At 41.3% G+C, this 20,887-nt stretch overlaps 1 protein-coding gene across 10 annotated transcripts in view; it reads left to right on the top strand.

The window, feature by feature from the left end:
- The first annotated feature begins 2,400 nt into the window (after positions 1–2,400).
- ZFAND4 (zinc finger AN1-type containing 4) overlaps positions 2,401–20,887 on the top strand; it is a 58,472-nt gene continuing 39,985 nt past the window's right edge. For 2 of the 10 annotated variants that reach the window (XM_050805323.1, XM_050805322.1), the window contains exons 1-2: positions 2,654–3,107; positions 14,378–14,678. In XM_050805323.1, coding sequence (XP_050661280.1) covers positions 14,495–14,678 — 184 coding nt within the window. In that variant the 5' untranslated portion in view covers positions 2,654–3,107; positions 14,378–14,494. The other 8 variants (XM_050805318.1, XM_050805319.1, XM_050805316.1 and 5 more) reach the window with 8 other exon arrangements.

Genomic DNA, 20,887 nt, shown 5'->3' with positions numbered 1-20,887 from the left:
TCAGCTCACTGCAACCTCTGTTTCTCGGCTTCAGGCGATGCTCCTGCCTTAGCCTCCCAAGTAGCTGGGATTACAGGCACCTGCCACAACACCCAGCTAATTTTGGTATTTGTAGTAGAGACGAGGTTTCACCATGTTGGCCAGGTTGGTCTCGAACTCCTGACCTCGTGATCCATCCACCTTGGCCTCTCAAAGTGCTGGGATTACAGGCTTGAGCCACCATGCCTGGCCCTGCCCCTTTACATAAACAGTTAGCTGACCATTGCTCTAAGGCATCCTGTTCATTCTTGCCTTGTGGAAGTAGCAGAATGAATGTAGGTAATAGCAGGGGGAAGTGCTGAGGATGGAAACGTCAGCCTCTAGAGCATCACTGCCCCATTGAACTCTGCGGGAATGAAAACGTTCTTTATCTGCATCGACAAAGGCAGTAGCCACCAGCCACCTGGACTGCTGATCCCATTCTAGTCTGTGCTTTTTGGTGCTCTGTCGTCTTGCTGCTGACTATTCAGCCTGTCACCACAGCACAATCTTGTAGGCAGCCCAGGTTGGTCTCAGTGATCCTGGAGCTACTGACTACTTCCTTGGGTACTGTAAGATCAGATGAGGAATTACTCATATCCAGAGTCAAGATTTTTTACAGCTCCCACAGGTCAACCATTTGCCCAAGTCTGCTATGAGAGTGACATGATGACAGACGAAGGCACTTGCTAGTTGCCCACTCCTTTCCCCTATTCATTTTATGCATCTTCCTTCTGTCCTTAGGTTATTTGCGCAAATAGTTTCTTGCTCTAGGACCCAGTGTGGGTCAGAGTCAGCATTTGTTAAATATGGTGATTTTCTTTTGGAACAACTAAATCCACTCATCAATCAGTAGGATTGATTTCAGGGGATTCAGGAGACAATAGATTTAGAAAATACACAAACTGCTATTTTGAGAGGCTTGAAAGGGAGAGAGAACTTATGTAAAAAAAAGTTCCTATGGTAACAACTTTTAATGCTGTTTTATTCAGTCTCCATGGTCTATCAGATAGGTTATGTAGTAACACTAATTTTACAGATGAAGCTAAAATCTGGAAGCGATGTGGAATAATGGAACGAGTTTGGATTTTTGTATTGTGCCCTACATTTAAATCTGGCTTTCCGACATAGAGCTGTTTGATTATAGGCAAATTGTTCTACTTTAATTAGCTTTTGTTTACTTCTTTGTAGACAAGGGGTTTCAAATACCAACCTTGCAGGATTGTGATGGGGAAAGAATATGTAAAGACCTTTGTCAACTATCTGGCACTCGAAAAATGGTAGATGATAATGATGAAGATGTTGTAAAGAATGAATGACTTGGCCAGGTAATGGAGCTTCCAGTATGGAGAGCCAAGGCTTTAAACACACCTGCCTGACTCCACGGTCCATGCTGTCAATTCTCCAGTGTAAACGGTTTTTACTCAGTAAGTCTCCATCACAGGCCCTATTCTAGGCTCAGGAAGGCAAATATTATTACCATCATAACTCTGTCCCCAAAGGGCTCCAATCTATTTAGCATTAAGCATATGTAGAGTTTCAGAAGGAACCAGCGGCGAGACTGGTGAATCAAAGCTTAGTGCCTCACCATACTCCCCCAGTGTATGCTCAATAGTTCGTTGAACTGTGGAGATAAGTTGGTGGGTAGGGTCTCAGAAGAATGAGAGGACAGGAGACACAGCTTAGGTGTTTAGTTTCATATTAGACCGGCTCCTCTGAGCCAGAAGTCGAGGATGAGTGAGCCCGCACCGGGAGCGAGATGACATTGTCAGCTGAATAACCCACGTAGTGAAGGAGGTTCACGGAGTTGGCAAATCGGTAGGCGGAACGAGGCAGTGGGCTCCCATGTTAGGTTGAAAGGCAGGTGTTAGCTTGAAGCCAGTTACTGTTTACCCCGCAGCTCAGTAGCTTGGAAACTGGAGCAGGAGGCCTGGCTGGGCTTACCCAAAGCTGGGATTTGAGCCCAGGGTGCCTACTCCATTGCCTGGCCTACAGTCCTCAGTAACTTGTACGAGGACCACAGAAAGTTACCTGTTTTCACCCTTGTCTTCAACCAAGCACGGTAATGCCCCCATTTTCCAGATGAGGCAATTGAGGCCAGAAACATTAGGGGTCGTTGAAGCCCGAAGAGGATTTGTTCAGGGCAGGCCGGCCCAAACGCACCAGGAGTGCCCCTGGCTCTGGAGAGGCCACCTACTGGACAGCATCTGCCTGTATCGCCTATCCCCAGCAAATCAGGCGCCTGGAAGAGGATCCCCGATGGGTCCGACGGAGAGCACTCCGGCAACCCCGCCGTTCCCAGCAGGCCGTGCGGCCGCCCTCAAGACGGCCGCGTGGGCAAGAGTCAGGGGTGCGGTGTTGCTAGGAATAAAAGATCAACATCCGGGCCTTGTAACCCACAACCTCCAGGGAATGCCAACAAGGCCCTAGCGCCCTGGAGCCCCTGCAACGGCCCACGTCCGGGTCCAGGCCCGCCCCGCCAGCGCTGATTGGAGGGTAGCGAGAGCGCCATCCAGCGATTGGTAGGTAGTGTCACAAAAGGGGCGGGGCGCGGCGGTCGCGGAGCGTTGTCGGTCAGTGCCTTACGTGGAGTCGCTCGTGGGGTCGCTGGGCCCTGTCGACCTGTGGGCGGGCGAGCGAGCCAGCGGACAAGACTGCGGGTGAGGCTGAGCTAGCAAGCGGCCGGCAGGGGGGGCGCCCGGGCTGCGAGCCGCTGAGCCCAGCCGCGCTGCCGCCGCCGGCCGTAGTAGGGCCGGAATGGCGCAGGGCCGGAGTGGTGTTGCCGCTCGGCGCCTGGCTGCCGGGTAGCGTCCCGTCCCCGCCCCTCGCCTTGCGGCCTGACGCCGGCCGCTGCTGCCCGGGGACCGGAGCGGCGGGTCGCCTTTGCCCAGGACACACGCTCTGGCGTTTGTTCCTTTGGGCGTGACGCCAGCTTCAACGGGTACCCGGCTTTCCCGACGGGTGCTGATCTCCGAGTCGCTGTTGTCACGCGGTCTGCTGTGCTCCAGATTCAGGCCCGTGGGTCTGGGGAGCCCGGATTGGTCTTGGAGGAGCAACGGCTGCGCAGGTGACTCGGTGGCCTCAAGTGTGTAGGTATCAGGATGGCGCGAGGAGATGCTGGCTGAAATATTTCCCAATTCCGCTTGCAGATAAACTGCGTACTTGAGCTTAGGCTACAGACAAATTAGGCGGTTGATGTGGTTCTGTACCTCGTATTTAGAACTTTAGGGATGTTTTCACATTATCAGTAAAGGAAGATCTGTGTCACAGTTTTAATGGCAGCTTCATATTCTGGATATCTTTATGTTTGGGAAAATGTTTCAAAGGTGATGCTCTTCTGTAGCTAAGCTTTAGAGCAGAGGATGGAGCAAATTCTGAGTTACTGAAATTACGTATTCAGCGCTATTGCCTGTTTACCTTTAACTTCCGTTTCATCTTTGGAGTTGTGTTTTTGGAACTTTTTCAGAAGAGATGAGAGAAATGCTTTGGGAATTGATTTTTTCTTTTTTCTTTCTTTTTTTTTTTAAGTTCTAGGGTACATGTGCACAGCGTGCAGATTTGTTACATAGGTATACATGTGCCATGTTGGTTTTCTGCACCGATTACCTCATCGTTTACATTGGGTATTTCTCCTAATGCTGTCCCTCCCACAGTCCACCTCCCCAGACAGGCCGGTGTGTGATGTTCCCCTCCCTGTGTCCAAGTGTTCTCGTTGTTCAGTTCCCACCTCTGAGTGAGAACGTGCAGTGTTTGGTTTTCTGTCCTTGTCATAGTTTGCTGAGAATGATTGTTTCCAGCTTCATTCATGTCCCTGCAAAGGACATGAATTCATCCTTTTTTTATGGCTGCATAGTATTCCATGTTGTATATGTGCCACATTTTCTTAATCCAGTCTATCACTGATGGACATTTGGGTTGGTTCCAAATCTTTGCTATTGTGAATAGTGCCGCAATAAACATACGTGTGCATGTGTCTTTATAGTGGCATGATTTATAATCCTTTGGGTATGTACCCAGTAATGGGATGGCTGGGTCAAATGGTATTTCTAGTTCTGGATCCTTGAGGAATCGCCACATTGTCTTCCACAATGGTCGAACTAATCTACAGTCCCACCAACAGTGTAAAAGTGTTCCTATTTCTCCACATCCTCTCCAGCATCTGTTGTTTCCTGACTTTTTAATGATCGCCATTCTAACTGGTGTGAGATTGTATCTCATTGTGGCTTTAATTTGCATTTCTCTGATTGCCAGTGATGATGAGCATTTTTTCATGTGTCTGTTGGCTGCATAAATGTCTTCTTTTGAGAAGTGTCTGTTCATGTCCTTTGCCCGCTTTTTGATGTGGTTGTTTGTTTTTTTCTTGAAAATTTAAGTTCTTTGTAGATTCTGGATATTAGCCCTTTGTCAGCTGAATACATTGCAAAAATTTTCTCCCATTTTGTAGGTTGCCTGTTCACTCTGATGGTAGTTCCTTTTGCTGTGCAGAAGCTCTTTAGTTTAATTAGATCCCATTTGTCTCTTTTGGCTTTTGTTGCCATTGCTTTTGGTGTTTTAGTCATGAAGTCCTTGCCCATGCACATGTCCTGAATGGTATTACTTAGGTTTTCTTCTAGGGTTTTTAGGGTTTCAGGTCTAACATTTAAGTCTTTAATCAATCTTGAATTAATTTTCGTATAAAGTGTAAGGAAGGGATCCAGTTTCAGCTTTCTGCATATGACTAGCCAGTTTTGCCAGCACCATGTATTAAATAGGGAATCCTTTCCCCTTTTCTTGTTTTTGTCAGGTTTGTCAAAGATGGTTGTAGGCTGGGTGCGGTGGCTCATGCCTGTAATCCCAGCACTTTGGGAGGCCAAGGCAGGTGGATCATCTGAAGTTGGGAGTTCGAGACCAGCCTAACCAACATGGAGAAACCCCATCTCTACTAAAAATACAAAAAAATTAGCCGGGCATGGTGGCACATGCCTATAATCCCAGCTACTAGGGAGGCTGAGGCCAGAGAATCGCTTGAACCTGGGAGGCCGAGGTTGTGGTGAGCCAAGATCACAACATTGCACTTTAGCCTGGGCAACAAAAGCGAAACTCAATCTCAAAAAAAAAAAAAAAAAAAAAAAATCAGTTGGTTGTGATTTTTGCACATTGATTTTGTATCCTGAGACTTTGCTGAAGTTGCTTATCAGCCTAAGGAGATTTTCGGCTGAGGCAATGGGGTTTTCTAAATATACAACCATGTCATCTGCAAACAGGGACAATTTGACTTCCTCTTTTCCTAATTGAATACCCTTTATTTCTTTCTCTTGCCTGATTGCCCTGGTCAGAACTTGCAACACTGTGTTGAATAGGAGTGGTGAGAGAGGGCATCCCTGTCTTGTGCCGGTTTTCAAAGGGAATGCTTCCAGTTTTTGCCCATTCAGTATGATTTTGGCTGTGGGTTTGTCATAAATAGCTCTTACTATTTTGAGATACGTTCCATCAATACCTAGTTTATTAAGAGTTTTTAGCATGAACGGCTGTTGGATTTTGTCGAAGGTCTTTTCTGCATCTATTAAGATAATCGTGGTTTTTGTCGTTGGTTCTGTTTGTGTGATGGATTATGTTTATTGATTTGCATATGTTGAACCAGCCTTGCATCCCAGGGATGAAGCCGACTTGATCGTAGTGGATAAACTTTTTGATGTGCTGCTGGATTCGGTTTGCCAGTGTTTTATTGAGGATTTTCACATCGATGTTCATCAGGGATATTGGTCTAAAATTCTCTTTTTTTGTTGTGTCTCTGCCAGGCTTTAGTATCAGGATGATGTTGGCCTCATAAAATGAGTTAGGGAGGATTCCCTCTTTTTCTGTTGATTGAAATAGTTTCAGAAGGAATGGTACCAGCTCCTCTTTGTACCTTTGGTAGAATTTGGCTGTGAATCCATCTGGTCCTGTACTTTTTTTGTTGGTAGGCTGTTAGTTATTGCCCTCAATTTCAGAGCCAGTTATTGGTCTCTTCAAAGATTCCACTTCTGGTTTAGTCTTGGGAGGGTGTATGTGTCCAGGAATTTATCCATTTCTTCTAGATTTTCTAGTTTATTTGTGTGGAGATGTTTATAGTAGTCTCTGATGGTAGTTTGTATTTCTGTGGGATTGGTGGTGATACCCCCTTTATCTTTTTTTATTGAGTCTATTTGATTCTTGTCTCTTTTCTTATTAGTCTTGCTAGTGGTCTATCAATTTTGTTGATCTTTTCAAAAAACCAGCTCCTGGATTCATTGATTTTTTGAAGGGTTTTTTGTGTCTCTGTATCCTTCAGTTCTGCTCTGATCTTATTTATTTCTTGCCTCCTACCAGCTTTTGAATGTGTTTGCTCTTGTTTCTCTAGTTCTTTTAATTCTGATGTTATGGTGTCGATTTTAGATTTTTCCTGCTTTCTCTTGTGGGCATTTAGTGCTATAAATTTCCCTCTACACACTGCTTTAAATGTGTCCCACATATTCTAGTATGTTGTGTCTTTGTTCTCATTGGTTTCAAAGAACATCTTTATTTCTGCCTTTGTTTCATTATTTACACAGTAGTCATTCAGGAGCAGGTTGTTCAGTTTCCATGTAGTTGTGCAGTTTTGAGTTTCTTAATCCTGAGTTCTAATTTGATTGCACTGTGGTCTGAGAGACAGTTTATTATAATTTCTGTTCTTTTACATTTGCTAAGGAGTGCTTTACTTCCAACTATGTGGTCAGCTTTGGAATAAGTGCCATTTGGTGCTGAGAAGAATGTATATTCTGTTGATTTGGGGTGGAGAGTTCTGTAGATGTCTATTAGGTCTGCTTGGTGCAGAGTTCAAGTCCTGGATATCCTTGTTAACCTTCTGTCTTATTGATCTGTCTAATGCCAACAGTGAGGTGTTAAAGTCTCCCATTATTATTATGTGGGAGTCTAAGTCTCTTTGTACGTCTCTAAGGACTTGCTTTATGAATCTGGGTGCTCCTGTATTGGGTGCATATATAGTTAGGATAGTTAGCTCTTCTTGTTGAATTGATCCCTTTACCATTATGCAATGGCCTTCTTTGTCTCTTATGATCTTTGTTGGTTTAAAGTCTGTTTTTATGAGAGACTAGGATTGCAACCCCTGCCTTTTTTGCTTTCTATTTGCTTGGTAGATCTTCTTCCATCCCTTTATTTTGAGCCTTTGTGTGTCCTTTGCACGTGAGATTAGTCTCCCGAATACAGCACACTGATGGGTCTTGACTCTTTATCCAATTTGCCAGTCTGTGTCTTTTAGTTGGGGCATTTAGCCCATTTACATGTAAGGTTAATACTGTTATGTGTGAATTTGATCCTGTCATTATGATGTTAGCTGATTATTTTGCCTATTAATTATTGCAGTTTCTTCATAGCATCAATGGTCTTTACCATTTGGCATGTTTTTTCAGTGTCTGGTACCAGTTGTTCCTTTCCATCTGCTTCCTTCAGGAGCTCTTGTAAGGCAGGCCTGGTGGTGACAAAATCTCTCAGCATTTGCTTGTCTGTAAATGATTTTATTTCTCCTTCACTTATGAAGCTTAGTTTGGCTGGACATGAAATTCTGAGTTGAAAAATCTTTTCTTTAAGAATGTTGAATATTGGCCCCCACACTCTTCTGGCTTGAAGTTTCTGCTGAGAGATCCACTGTTAGTCTGATGAGCTTCCCTTTGTGGGTAACCCAACCTTTCTCTCTGACTGCCCTTAACATTTTTTCCTTCATTTCAGCCTTGGTGAATCTGACAATTATGTGTCTGGGGGTTGCTGTTCTTGAGGAGTGTCTTTGTGGTGTTCTCTTTATTTCCTGAATTTGAATTATGGCCTGCCTTGCTAGTTTGGGGAAGTTCTCATGGATAATATACTGAAGAGTGTTTTCCAATTTATTTTCATTCTCCCCGTCACTTTTAGGTATACCAATCAAATGTAGATTTGGTCTTTTCACATAGTCCCATATTTGTTGGAGGCTTTGTTCATTTCTTTTTACTTTTTTTCCCTAAACTTCTCTTCTTGCTTTATTTGATTCATTTGATCTTCAATCACTGATACCCTATCTTCCACTTGATCGAATTGGCTATTGAAGCTTGTGCATATGTCACATAGTTCTCGTGCCATGGTTTTCAGCTCCATCAGGTCATTTAAGGTCTTCTCTACACTGTTTATTCTAGTTAGCCATTCGTCTAATCTTTTTTCAAGGTTTTTAGCTTCCTTGTGATGGGTTCGAACATCCTTCTTTAGCTCGGAGAAGTTTGTTATTACCGGCCTTCTGAAGCCTACTTCTGTCATCTCATCAAAGTTAGTCTCCATCCACCTTTGTGCCGTTGCTGGCGAGGAGCTGCGATCCTTTGGAGGAGAAGAGGTGCTCTGGTTTTTAGAATTTTCAGGTTTTCTGCTCTGGTTTCTCCTCATCTTTGTGGTTTTATCTACCTTTGGTTTTTGATGTTGGTGACCTACAAAAGGGGTTTTGGTGTGGATGTCCTTTTTGTTGATGTTGATGCTATTCCTTTCTGTTTGTTAGTTTTCCTTCTAACAGTCAGGTCCCTTACCTGCAGGTCTGTTGGAGTTTGTTGGAGGTCCACTCCAGACCTTGTTTGCCTGGGTATTACCAGTGGAGTCTGCAGAACTGCAAATATTGCAGAACAGCAAATATTGCTGCCTGATCCTTCCTCTGGAAGCTTTGTCCCAGAGGGGCACCTGCCTGTATGAGGTGTCAGTCGGCCCCTACTGGGAGGTGTCTTCCAGTTAGTCTACATGGCGGTCAGGGACCCACTTGAGGCGGCAGTCTGTCCGTTCTCAGAGCTCAGGCACTGTGCTGGGAGAACCATTGCTTTCTTTGAGCTGTCAGACAGGATGTTTAAGTCTACAGAAGTTTCTGCTGCCTTTTGTTCAGCTATGCCCTACCCCCAGAGGTGGAGTCTATAGAGGCAGCAAGCACTGTAGCCCTGCGGTGGGCTCTGCCCAGTTCAAGCTTCCCAGCTGCTTTGTTTACCTACTCAAGCCTCAGCAATGGCAGACACCCCCTCCCTGCTGGGCTGCTGCCTTGCAGGTCAATCGCAGACTGCTGTGCTAGCAGTGAGCAAGGCTCCATGGGCATGGGACCCACTGAGCCAGGTGCGGGATGTAATCTCCTGGTCTGCTGGTTGCTAAGACTTTGGAAAAACCACAGTATTTGAGCGAGAGTGTTGCGTTTTTCCAGGTACTGTCTGTCACGGCTTCTCTTGGCTAGGAAAGGGAAATCCCCTGACCCCTTGCTCTTCCCAGGTGAGGTGACGCCCCACCCTGTTTTGGCTCGCCCTCTGTGGGCTGCACCCACTGTCCAACCAGTCCTAATAAGATGGACCAGGTACCTCAGTTGGAAATGCAGAAATCACCCGTTTTCTGCATTGATGACGCTGGGAGCTGCAGACCGGAGCTGTTCTATTCGGTCATCTTGGAACAAACCAGGAATTGATTTAGAAATCTTTTTGGTGTCATTACTCTTAATAGCTAGATATATAATTGTAAAAATTCTGGAAGTACTTTTTTCTCTACCTGCCCCCATTTTTTTTTTTTTTTTTTTTTTTTTTTTTTTTTAGATAGTGTCTGTCTGTGTTGCCCAGGCTGGAGTGCAGTGGCATAATCATAGCTTGCTGCAGCTTGGAACTCCAGGGCTCCAGTGATCCTCCCACCATACCCTCCTGAATAGCTGGGACTACAGGTGTGTGCCATCATACCCAGCTAATTTTTTTTTTTTTTTGAATTTTGTAGAAACAAGGGTGTCGCTATGTTGCCCAGGCTGGTCTCAACCTTCTTGCCTCAAGTGATTCTCCCACCTTGGCCTCATGAATTGCTGGGATTACAGGCATGAGCCACTGTGGCCAGCTTTTTTTCTGTTTTCTTTGTTTCCTGTTCCCCTTCTTTTTTTTTTTTTTTTTTTAGCTGTTTTTCCATCCCATCTTGAAGTCTTCATTGCCCCCTCATTTTCCAAGATCATGAGTCCCACAGTATACTCAGCTAAGCATGACCACACACCATTTCAAGAAGCCATTCATGGATCCAGCTTTTAGTACTGGCTAGGTCTTTGGCCTGCCGCAGCTTCCATTTGCTCCTCAGCTACCCTCTAGGCATCCAGTCTGGCTTAACCAGATTTCATGGCCTCATTTTGTCCTCTGCTACAGTGATTTCTACTCCTGAGGAGAAGCATAACTATTTAGAGGGAAGCATTTTTGCTTTTGGTTATCAACCTTGGTTCTTTTGGGATATTGGAAATTATCCCATTGACTGGACCCAGACTTACAGTGGAAGTTCCAGCACAATTAATGCTATTCGGGTTTGTTCTTTTTCTTCTGGCTTATAGTTACATTATCCATTCTCATTATAGATGAAGAACTTCCAAATCTGTTTGTTACCTTCTACCCTCCCCCAGCCTATTATTTTCAGGGTCTCACTATGGAAGAACACTGTGGTGAAGGAAACCCTCCAGATTCCTTGGGCAGGCATAGTCACTCATGTCTTTATTTCTGTCATGTTCATTTTGCAGTCCTGACACCTGACTTCTGTTGCTAGAGCTGCTACTATGTAGTTAGGAGTACTTTTGCCTTCGGGGATACGCACACTGGCAACTCTATAGTATACTCTTATTTGATATAGCATAGGTATGTTTTTAAGAATTCATGTTATCCAAAATTGTAAAAGCAGTTGCTTAAATGAGTGAAAGAAAGAGGATTAAGGTTAGAGAGCTCCATACAAAGTCATATATAAGCAATGCAGCTTAGTATTAAGATTGCAATACTCTCCAAATCTATAGACTTGATACAATCCCTGTCAAAATCCCAGCTGACATTTTTGCAAAATGGGCATACTTAAAATTCATATGGCAATTCCAGGAACCCAGAATACCCAACAATCTAAAAAGAGAAGAACAAATTGGAGGCTTCACACTTCCTGATTTCAGAACTTACTACAAAGTTACAGTAATTAAGATACAGTGGTACTGGCATAGGTAGATCAACAGAATAGAGTCTGGAAATAAAGCTTCACATTGACAATAAATTGGTTTTTAACAAGGATCCAAGAGAATTCAATTGGGAACAAATGGTTATTCTGACAAGTAATACTGGAACAACTGGTTATCCACATGCAAAAGAATAAAGTTAGACCCTACCTCACACCATACACAAAACTAAATTGAAATTAGACAATAGACCTAAATATAAGAGCTAAAACTATACAATTCTTAGAAAAATACGTAAGTCAATCTTTATTACCTTGGGTTAGGCCAAGCTTTTTAAGTATGATAAAAGAAAAATAGCCAAATTAGAGTTTAACAAAATTAAAAGCTTTTGTTTCGAAAGATACTATCAAAAGACAACCCACAAAATAAGAGAAAATATTTGCCATTCATATATCTGTTAAGTGTTTTTATCTAGAACATGTAACATACATACATATCAATACAATATCATACAACTCAATAAAAAATCCAATTAAAAATAGACAAAATATATGAATAGGCATTTCTCCAAAGAGTGTATGCAAATGGCCAATAATCACATAAAAAAGATGTACAATATAATTAGTTTTTAAAGAAATGGAAATCACAGCCACAGCGAGATACTACTTCACACCCACTAGGATAGCTTTAATCGAAAAGAAAGAAGTATTGGCAAGGGTGTGGGGAAATTGGCACCCTCATTCATTGTTGGTGGGACTCTAAAATGATCCATACCATTTAGAAGACAGTTTGGTAGTTCCACAAAGTGCTAGACATAAGAGTTACCACATAACCCAGCAAAGCTACTTCAAAGAGGAAGGAAAACATATGTTTACACAAAAACTTGCAGTTGAATGTTCATCTTAGCATTATATGTAACAACCCCAAATTGGAAACAACTCAAATGCTCATCAACTGATGGATGGATAAACAACATGAGATGTATTGCTACAAGGGACTATTATTCAATAATAAAAAGGAGTGAAGTACTGATATATCTTAGAACATGATAAACTTTGAAAACATTATGCTAAGTGAAAGAAACCAGTCACAAAAAGTCATATGTGATTCTATTTATGTGAAATGTCCAGAATAGACCAATTTGGAGATAGAAAGTAGATTAGTGGTTGCATAGGGTTGAGTAGGGGACTGGGGGAATTTGGGAGTGATGGTTACAGGGTATGGGGTTCCTTTTAGAGGTGATGAACATTTTTTAAAGCAAATGTGGTGATGGTTGCACAACTCTGTGTATATAATAAAAACCATTGAATTTTAGACTTTAAATGAGTGACTTTTATGGCGTGTGAATTACATTTCAATAAAGCTTCCTTTTTTTTTTTTTTTTTTTTTAAGATGGAGTCTTGCCCCATTGCTCAGGTTGGAGTGCAGTGGTGCAATCTCAGCTGACTGCAACCTCTGCCTTCTGGACTCAAGCGATTCTCCTGCCTCAGCCTCCTGAGTAGCTGAGACTACAGGCATGCACCACCATACCCGGCTAATTTTTGTATTTTTTTGGTAGAGACAGGATTTTGCCATTTTGGCCAGGCTGGTCTCGAACTCCTGACCTCAGGTGATCCGCCCACCTCAGCTTCCACTTCCAAAGTGCTGGTATTACAGGTGTGAGCCACTGCGCCCGGCTCTCAATAAAGCTATTTTTAAAAAGGCTTACTCTCCTCACCAGAAAGATGTGTATCATTTGTCTTAGTTTAAGTTCAAGGCCCTCCTGTATAGAATTTTCACAATTAATAGCAATAGCAATTTGATCATTCTTGTGCTCCTAGTTCTATACTTGTCATTTAGTTTACTACTTCTATTTGTTGGGCTTACCGCTCATACTCATTAGCCATTGTATGTATGTGAGCAGAGATTGTCTAATATTTATTACCAATTTTAATGTCATCTTAATGCTGTAATATCCTCTGGAATCCGTTGATGATTTAGTGAGTACTACTTTATTTTTTTGAGACGGAGTCTTGCTCTGTCGCCCAGGCTGGGGTGCTGTGGCATGATTTCGGCTCACTGCAAGCTCTGCCTCCCAGGTTCATGGCATTCTCCTGCCTCTCCCGAGTAGCTGGGACTACAGGTGCGTGCCGCCACACCCAGCTAATTTTTTTTGTATTTTTAGTAGAGATGGGGTCTCACCGTGTTAGCCAGGATGGTCTCAATCTCCTGACCTCGTGATCCTCCCGTCTCGGCTTCCCAAAGTGCTGGGATTACAAGCGTGAGCCACAGCACCCGGCCTAGTGAGTACTACTTTTAAGCAACCTATTATGATTGTTGGCATTCCTGTTACCAGTATGATTCAAATATACAACAGGAGTAGGCATGGTGGCTCATACCTGTAATCCCAGCACTTTAGGAGGCCAAAGCAGGAGGATTGCTTGAGCCCAGGAGTTTGAGACCAGCCTGTGCAACATAGAGATACCCTGTCTCTACAACAAATATAAAAATTAGCCAGGTATGATGGTGCATGCCTGTAGTCCCAGTTGCTTTGGAGGCTGGGTGGGAGGATTGCTTGAGCCCAGGAGGTTGAGGTTGCAGTGAGCTGTAATCATTGCCACTGCATTCCAGCTCAGGGCAACAGAGCAAGACCCTGCCTCAAAAAAAAAAAAAAAATATATATATATATATGTACACACACACACACACATATATGTCAAATGGCTGGGCACGGTGGCTCACGCCTGTAATCCCAGCACTTTGGGAGGCTGAGGTAGGTGGATCACGAGGTCAAGAGATCGAGACCATTCTGGCCAACATGGTGAAACCTTGTTTCTACTAAAAATACAAAAATCTTCTGGGCATGGTGGTGAGTGCCTGTAATTCCAGCTACTTGGGAGGCTGAGGCAGGAGAATTGCTTGAACCCGGGAGGCGGAGGTTGCAGTGAGCCAAGATTGTGCCACTGCACTCCAACCTGGTGACAGAACAAGACTCTGTCAAAAAAAAAAAAAAAAAGTCAAATGTACAATGGTTGTAAAGTTATGCTTTGTATGGTATAGAAGACATAATTTATATGTTTTAGAAAAGGATATGAATAAATTTTTCAAAGCCTTGCAAAAATGTACTGATGTGTTTGTTGAGTTTGGTTTATACATCATTTAACAACGAAATTATTTGTTGAGCATGTACTATATATATAAGTAACTGTGCTGAGCTCTCGTATGATATATTTTTATAATATAAAAAATATACCTATTCTTAATAATCTTATGGTCTAGATGGGAGAGTGATTTCAGAAACAAATGTGAAAAGTTCAGGATTAGACATAGTTAAAAGCACTAAAGTGAATTCTGGGGCTGTCTGGAAGATTGATATGGACCACAGGTACATGAAAAATCTTTATGGACAAATACGACTTTCAGATAGGCTTATTAAAAAAATTCTTGTTTTTTTAGGTACAAAACTCAAAACATGAACAACAATATATATTACCAGTCTTCAAACCTGATTTGGCTAGAACTGGAATACAGTTGCCTACGACATATTTTAGAAGAACTAGAAAAATCAAAGTAATGGATAACAGAAAAGAGCCTCCATTCTTCAATGATGATAACATGGGACCATATTACTACAGACTTCATTTCTATGATACCATGGAGCTCTTCATTGAAACATTAACTGGAACATGTTTTGAGCTGAGAGTTTCACCTTTTGAAACTATTATTTCTGTGAAAGCAAAAATTCGAAGATTGGAAGGTACTCATCTTTCTTTGTTTTTAGGATATGAAAATTAAATTTATTCAATAATATCTAGTAATTTTTAAAGTATTTTAATGGAGACAATTTCAAACATATATGATGTTAGAAAGAATAAGATACTGAACCCCCTTCTACTCCCTCTCTCCAACATTTATCAGCTTATGAACTATTTTGTACCCGTTGCTGTGTTCACCAGATTCTTTGGAAGCAAATCCCTGGCATCATGCTGTGGTGTGAAATAGTATTTTAGAGTAACTTTCAGCAGGTTATGGTGACATGCAACTTCTGCCTTAACTATTTTATAGTTACTTTTAATGTTACTTTTTATTTTACTTTTAATGGGAAATAGTAATTATATTCCCTTCTAGGGATCTTATTTCCCTTTTTACACTGCTTTGCAACCACCATTTTTTTTTTTTTTTTTTTTTAATGTGGAGGTTTTCCGAAAAGAGTTTTTGGCTTACATTTACATACATTCAGAGTTCCCTTAGCATAGCAGGGGTGCTGAATAATGTGTAACGTCTCTTTTGTGGTTTGTATATTTGCAAAAAGTGCCTAAAAGTGCACTTTTTAAAAATTAAAAATTAAAATTAGTCTTTTTCTTTTCATTTTGCAGATTTCTGCAATAAGTAATGTTTGCCATTTGTAGTTGTTAAAAATCCAGTTTTGAGTAGAAAATTAAATTGTTCCATATAACAGTAAATGGATCTTTGTTGATGAAACCAGCTGGAACTTGCTTGTAATATAAAGGTAGTGACTAGGGTTGCCCTCCAGCTGGTTTAAGTTCAGAATTATAGAAGGATGAGGAGGGTTAGAATTTTTCATTTTTGTGAGGTCAAGGATTCTGATACATGAGCTCCTGAATATTTGCTATTTCTCTAGCCCCAGGAGACATCCTACTGAAGTAAGTGGCTGGCCGAGTCCAGTGACCACATCAGCACATTCAGTAATGGCTCTTGAAGCTTTTGTCTGCCCTAAATGATTTGGTGAGGTCTAGAGTCATAATAGTCTATTTTGACTTTGTTCTGCTTTGCAATTTATATCATAGTTTAGAGGATACCTTTTTTGGAGCATGAAGATGAAATCCTCTTGTGTTGTATATTATCTCTGTATTTTTAATCTCGTTCATGAATTTTAAATAATCTCTATGCAGCAGAAGCACTTTAGAGAGAGTTCTGTTTCAATCTTTTTGTGTCAGAAGAGTCAACTTGGGTTTAGAGGAGATTAATAACTCATCCAAGGGGAAATACTTAGTTTCCACGAGTCAGAACGAGAGCCAAGTTATAGATTCCTTGTCCTCTGTAGGAGGAGACATTGTAGGGACAAAAGCAGTGGCTTTGTGGTTATTAGACAATTGAATCTAAGTTTAAATGTTTATGAACAAATACAGATATTAGGAAATTAAATAAGGTAATATGTAAAATACCCTACTGTCTTAGTCTCCTGGAGCTGTCATAACAAAATACCACAGACTGGTGGCTTAAACAACAGAAATTTATTTCTGTCTGAAGGCTGAATATCAGGGTACCAGCATGGGCAGGTTCTGGTGGAGACTCTCCTCTAGGCTTGCCCACTGCATTTTCACTGCATTTTCACATGGCAGAGAGAGAACATAGTCTTCCTTTTTTTTTTTTTTTCTCTGAGACAGAGTTTTGCTCTCGCTGCCCAGGCTGGAGTGCAATGGCACAATCTCTACTCACCACAACCTCTGCCTCCTGGGTTCAAATGATTCTCCTGCCTCAGCCTCCCGAATAGCTGGGATTACAGGCATGTGCCACCACGCCCAACTAATTTTGTACTTTTAGTCGAAATGGAGTTTCACCGTGTTGACCAGGCTGGTCTCGAACTCCTGACCTCAGGTGATCCACCTGCCTTGGCCTCCCAAAGTGTTGGGATTACAGGCATAAGCCACCGCACCCAGCCGAAAAATACATTTTAAGCCCTTTCTGGGTGATCTATTTTATACCCTGGAAGACATTGGGGGTCACACGGTGTGAGTCAGACTCTCCAAGTTAGAGGGATATGGAATACGGAGGGCAGAGGTGAGGCTGCTTGGGTTTATCCTGCTGGGAAAATGATTATTCTGCCAGACTGCTTTTCCTTTAGGGGAAGTTTTTGGTAAGTTGAGTACTAGAGCCTGGTGGGGAGAGTGGGGAGGATGGAGGGGCTAGTGGAGAAAGGGCTGAAGGAGTGTGCTGCATTAGGAACAAGGAGGCTGCAGCAAGGGAGGAGCAGGGCCTGCTCAGGGACTTGCAAAGGGCCTCGAAAAAGGGGACTGGAGTGCCGAAGGCTTGCTGCCTGGCTTCAGATTACTGGCTGCCCAAATTACTTAACCTCTCTTTATCTTAGATGTCTCAGTCTAAAATGGAAGAATAATAGTATTTATCTCAAAGGGTTGTTCTCAGGATTAAATGAGTTAAAGGTGAAGTGCTTAGCAGAGCGATCCTCCTGCCTCAGCCTTCCAAAAAGCTGGGATTACAGACGTGAGCCACCATGCCCAGCCCTCTTCCTTTGTTTATGTAGATCTGAGTTTCTGACCTACATCCTGTTTTCTGTGAATAATGTCTTTTAACATTTCTTGCAATATGGGTCCACTGGCAACAAATTCCACCATGCTCAGCCCTCTTGCTTTCTTTATGTAGATCTTAGTTTCTAACCTACATCATTTTTTTGGTGAATAATGTCTTTTAAGGTTTCTTGCAAAAAAACCCAGATTTTAACTTTTCTTGTTTGTCTGAAAAAGTATTTCTCCTTCATTTCTGAAGGATAATATTTCAGGGTATAGAATTCTAAGTTGGTGTTTTTTTTCTTTCAACACTAAATATTTCACTCCACTCTTTTCTTATTTGCATGATTTCTGATGATAAGTCGCCTGTAGTAATTATCTTTGCTTCTCTTTAGGTAAGGTGTTTTTTTCCCTTTTCTGCCTGATTTAAGGATTTTGTCTTTGTCTTTGCTTTTCTACAGTTTGATATAATACGTTGAAGGTGTAGATTTTTTGGTAGTTATTGTGTTTGGTATTCTCTGAGCTTCTTGGATCTGCGGTTTGGTATGTTTCATTAATTTTGGAAAATTGGGCCATTATTTAAGTATTTCTTCTGTCTCATTTTTTCTTCTGATATTCTAGTAGCACCTTTTGAAATTGCTACAACTTTTGAAATTGTCCCACAGTTAATAGATGTTGTTTTTGTATGTTCTTTTTTCTCTTAACAGTCCGTTTTGCCAAGTTTATTTTCTTTTCTTTGTTTCTTTTATTTATTTATTTTGAGATGGGATTTCACTATGTTGGCCAGGCTGGACTCAAACTCCTAGACTCAAAATAATCCTTGTGCCTCAGCCTTTCAAGTAGTTGGGACTACGGGTGCATACCACTGTGCCTCTCCTAGGAAGTTTCTGTTGCCATTTTTCAAACTTCCCGATTCTTTTCTCACCACATCCAGTCTGCAGATGACCAATCAAAGGCATTCTTTATTTCTGTTAGTGTTTTTATTTTTAACATCTACTTTTTATCCTTAAAGTTTCCATCTCTGCTTGTATTATCAATCTGTTATTTCATGTTGTATACTTTTCCATTAGATTTCTTAGCATATTAATCTTAGCTGTTTTAATTTCCCTGTCTGATAATTTCAAGATCTCTGCCATATCTGAGTCTATTTCTGATGCTAGTTTTCTCTTTTCAGACTGTGTGTTTTCATGTCTTTTAGCATGCTTTGTAATTTTTAGTTGAAAACCAGATATATCAGGTAATAAAAATTGAGGTAAATAGGACATTAGAGTGATGTTTTATCTTCAACTGGCTAGAAATTGGGCTGTGTTTAATGTTTGCTGTAGTTGCAAGTGCTAGAGGCTTCAAATTCCTCTCATTTTCTTGTTTTGTCTCCCCTGATGCCTTTGAGTTTCCCTGAAGACTCCTGCTTAGAGTTTGTGTCTTACAATTCTTTCAGTTGTAATCCACTGTTGTTTTACTGGAGCCTTGTTAGTGTGGTGGTGAGATATTGGGAAGAGGGGGAACATTCTGTAATCTTACGATTAAATCTTTCAGTGGGTCTGTGCCTCTGGGCTGGGACCTTCAAAGTGTGTCTTAGCTTCTCTTCTCCCTCAGCTTCTAGTAGTTCAAGTGAGGTAGGGAGGCTAGACGGGCCTGGTGTACTGGCCCTCAGTAATTTCCCAGTCTCATGCTGGTCCACACTCAGCCTCTATGAATTCATCAAAATTACCATGTAAGTGTTCCTTCCAATTCATGACTTTGGAGGCTTCTGCTTCACATAAACGGATCTTGACTCTGACTCTCTGGGTTTGCCTATCTCAACAGATTTTGTTATGGTGGTTTACCTTACTACCTAATTTCTCTGATGGCACCAGGAAAAGTTGTTGGTTTTCAGTTTGTTCAGCTTTTTTTCTTGTAAGGAGTGGTGAATTAAAAGTTCTCCACATATCAGAGCTGAAACTAGGAGTCTCAACTTCTTAAAAACATAACCATTTATTTTAAAATTCCAATAACTGTGTTAGCTATATCCTATAAGTTTTTGGTAAGTTGAATGTCAGTGTTATTAAATTCCAAGTACTTGTTTTGCTAAAAATATTTTTTTGTTTAAAAAATTGTAATAGTTACTTAAGGGCTTTGTAATCACAGCAATATATATGATTAGATAGCTTCGATCATTTTTTGTAGTTTATACACATTGTTAATTTGCTAACTAATAATACTGAGCATGTTTTCATTTGTCTCCAGATTCTAACAAACCATTTTTTAGGAAGATATAATTTACATATCATACAATTTACACATTGTATTAGTTTGCTAGGGCTGTCATAGCAAAGTATCACAAACCGGGTGACTTAAACAACAGAAAGTTACACAGTTTTGGAGGCTGAAAATATGAAATTTAGCTGGTGAGTGTCAGGTCCTTCTGAGGGCTGTAGAATCTGTCATATGCCTCTCACCCAGCTCCTAGGGATTTGCTTTCAATCTTTCTAGTTCATTGGCTTATTCAAGGCATCACCCTCGTCTTCTTACATGATAATCTCCTTGTATCTGTGTGTATCTGCCTCCAAATTTCTCGTTTTTATGTGGATACCAGTCATATTGGATTAGGGCCCTCCTTAGTTACCTCACTTTAACTTGAATACATATGTCAAGATTCTATCTTCAAATTAAGGTCACATTCTGAGGTATAAGGGGCTTAGACTTCAACATAAGAATTTTGAAGGGACACAGTTCAACCCATAACAAGTATATCGTTCTGTTGGTGTTGGCAGACATTTACTATCATACAGTCACCACCACAATCAAGATATAGAACAGTTCCATCACCCATCAGAATTCTCCTGTACTTTTTGTGGTCAATCCATTCCTCTATTCCAAGCCCCTGTCGTACTCACTGATCTGTTTCTATTCCTGTAATTTTGCCTTTTTTAGAATTTTATATAAATGAAATAATATACTTTATAGTCTCTTAAGTCTGGTTGTTTTTCACTTATGCATAATACATTTGAGACTTATCATATTGTTACATGTATCAGTAGTTCATTCTGTTTATGGCCGAGTGAGTAATGTTCTGTTATAAGGAAGTACCATAGTTATTCATTCCCAAGTTAAGGGACATCTGGGTGGTTTTTAGTGATTACAAATAAAGTCATATAAATTTTCACATACACATTTTTATGGAAGCATAGGTTTTTATTTCACTTGGGTGAATACTTAAGAGTGGAATTGCTGAATTGCATAGGAAGTATATATTAACTTTATAAAACTGCTAAATTATTTTCCAGAGCGGCTGTTACCATTTTGTGTTTGTATGAGTAATACGTAAAAGTTCTGGTTGCTCTGTATCCTTATCAGCACTTAATAATATTGTCTGGGTTCTTTTAGTTTCAGTTTTTGTTTCATTTTTGCTATTATAATATGAATTGGCAATATTTCACTGTGGTTTTAATTTACAGTTTCCTAATGACTGATGATGTTATGCATCTTTTAATCTGCTTGTCATCTGTCTTAATAAGTTCAGGCTGAGAGGCTGAGCCAGGTGGATCACTCATGTCCTGGAGTTCAAGACCAGTCTGAGCAACATTGTGAAACCCTGTCTCTACTAAAAATACAAAAATTATCTGGGCGTGGTGGCATGCGCCTGGAGTCCCAGCTGCTCAGGAGGCTGAAGTGGGAGGATCGCTTGAGCTCAGGAGGTAGAGGTTGCAGTGAACTAAAA

Source organism: Macaca thibetana, chromosome 9, assembly GCF_024542745.1.
Source record: "Macaca thibetana thibetana isolate TM-01 chromosome 9, ASM2454274v1, whole genome shotgun sequence".
NCBI classification, from domain to species: Eukaryota; Metazoa; Chordata; class Mammalia; order Primates; family Cercopithecidae; genus Macaca; species Macaca thibetana.
The sequence above is the reverse complement of the archived record's forward strand: the minus strand, read 5'-3'. Positions and strand labels throughout refer to the sequence as shown.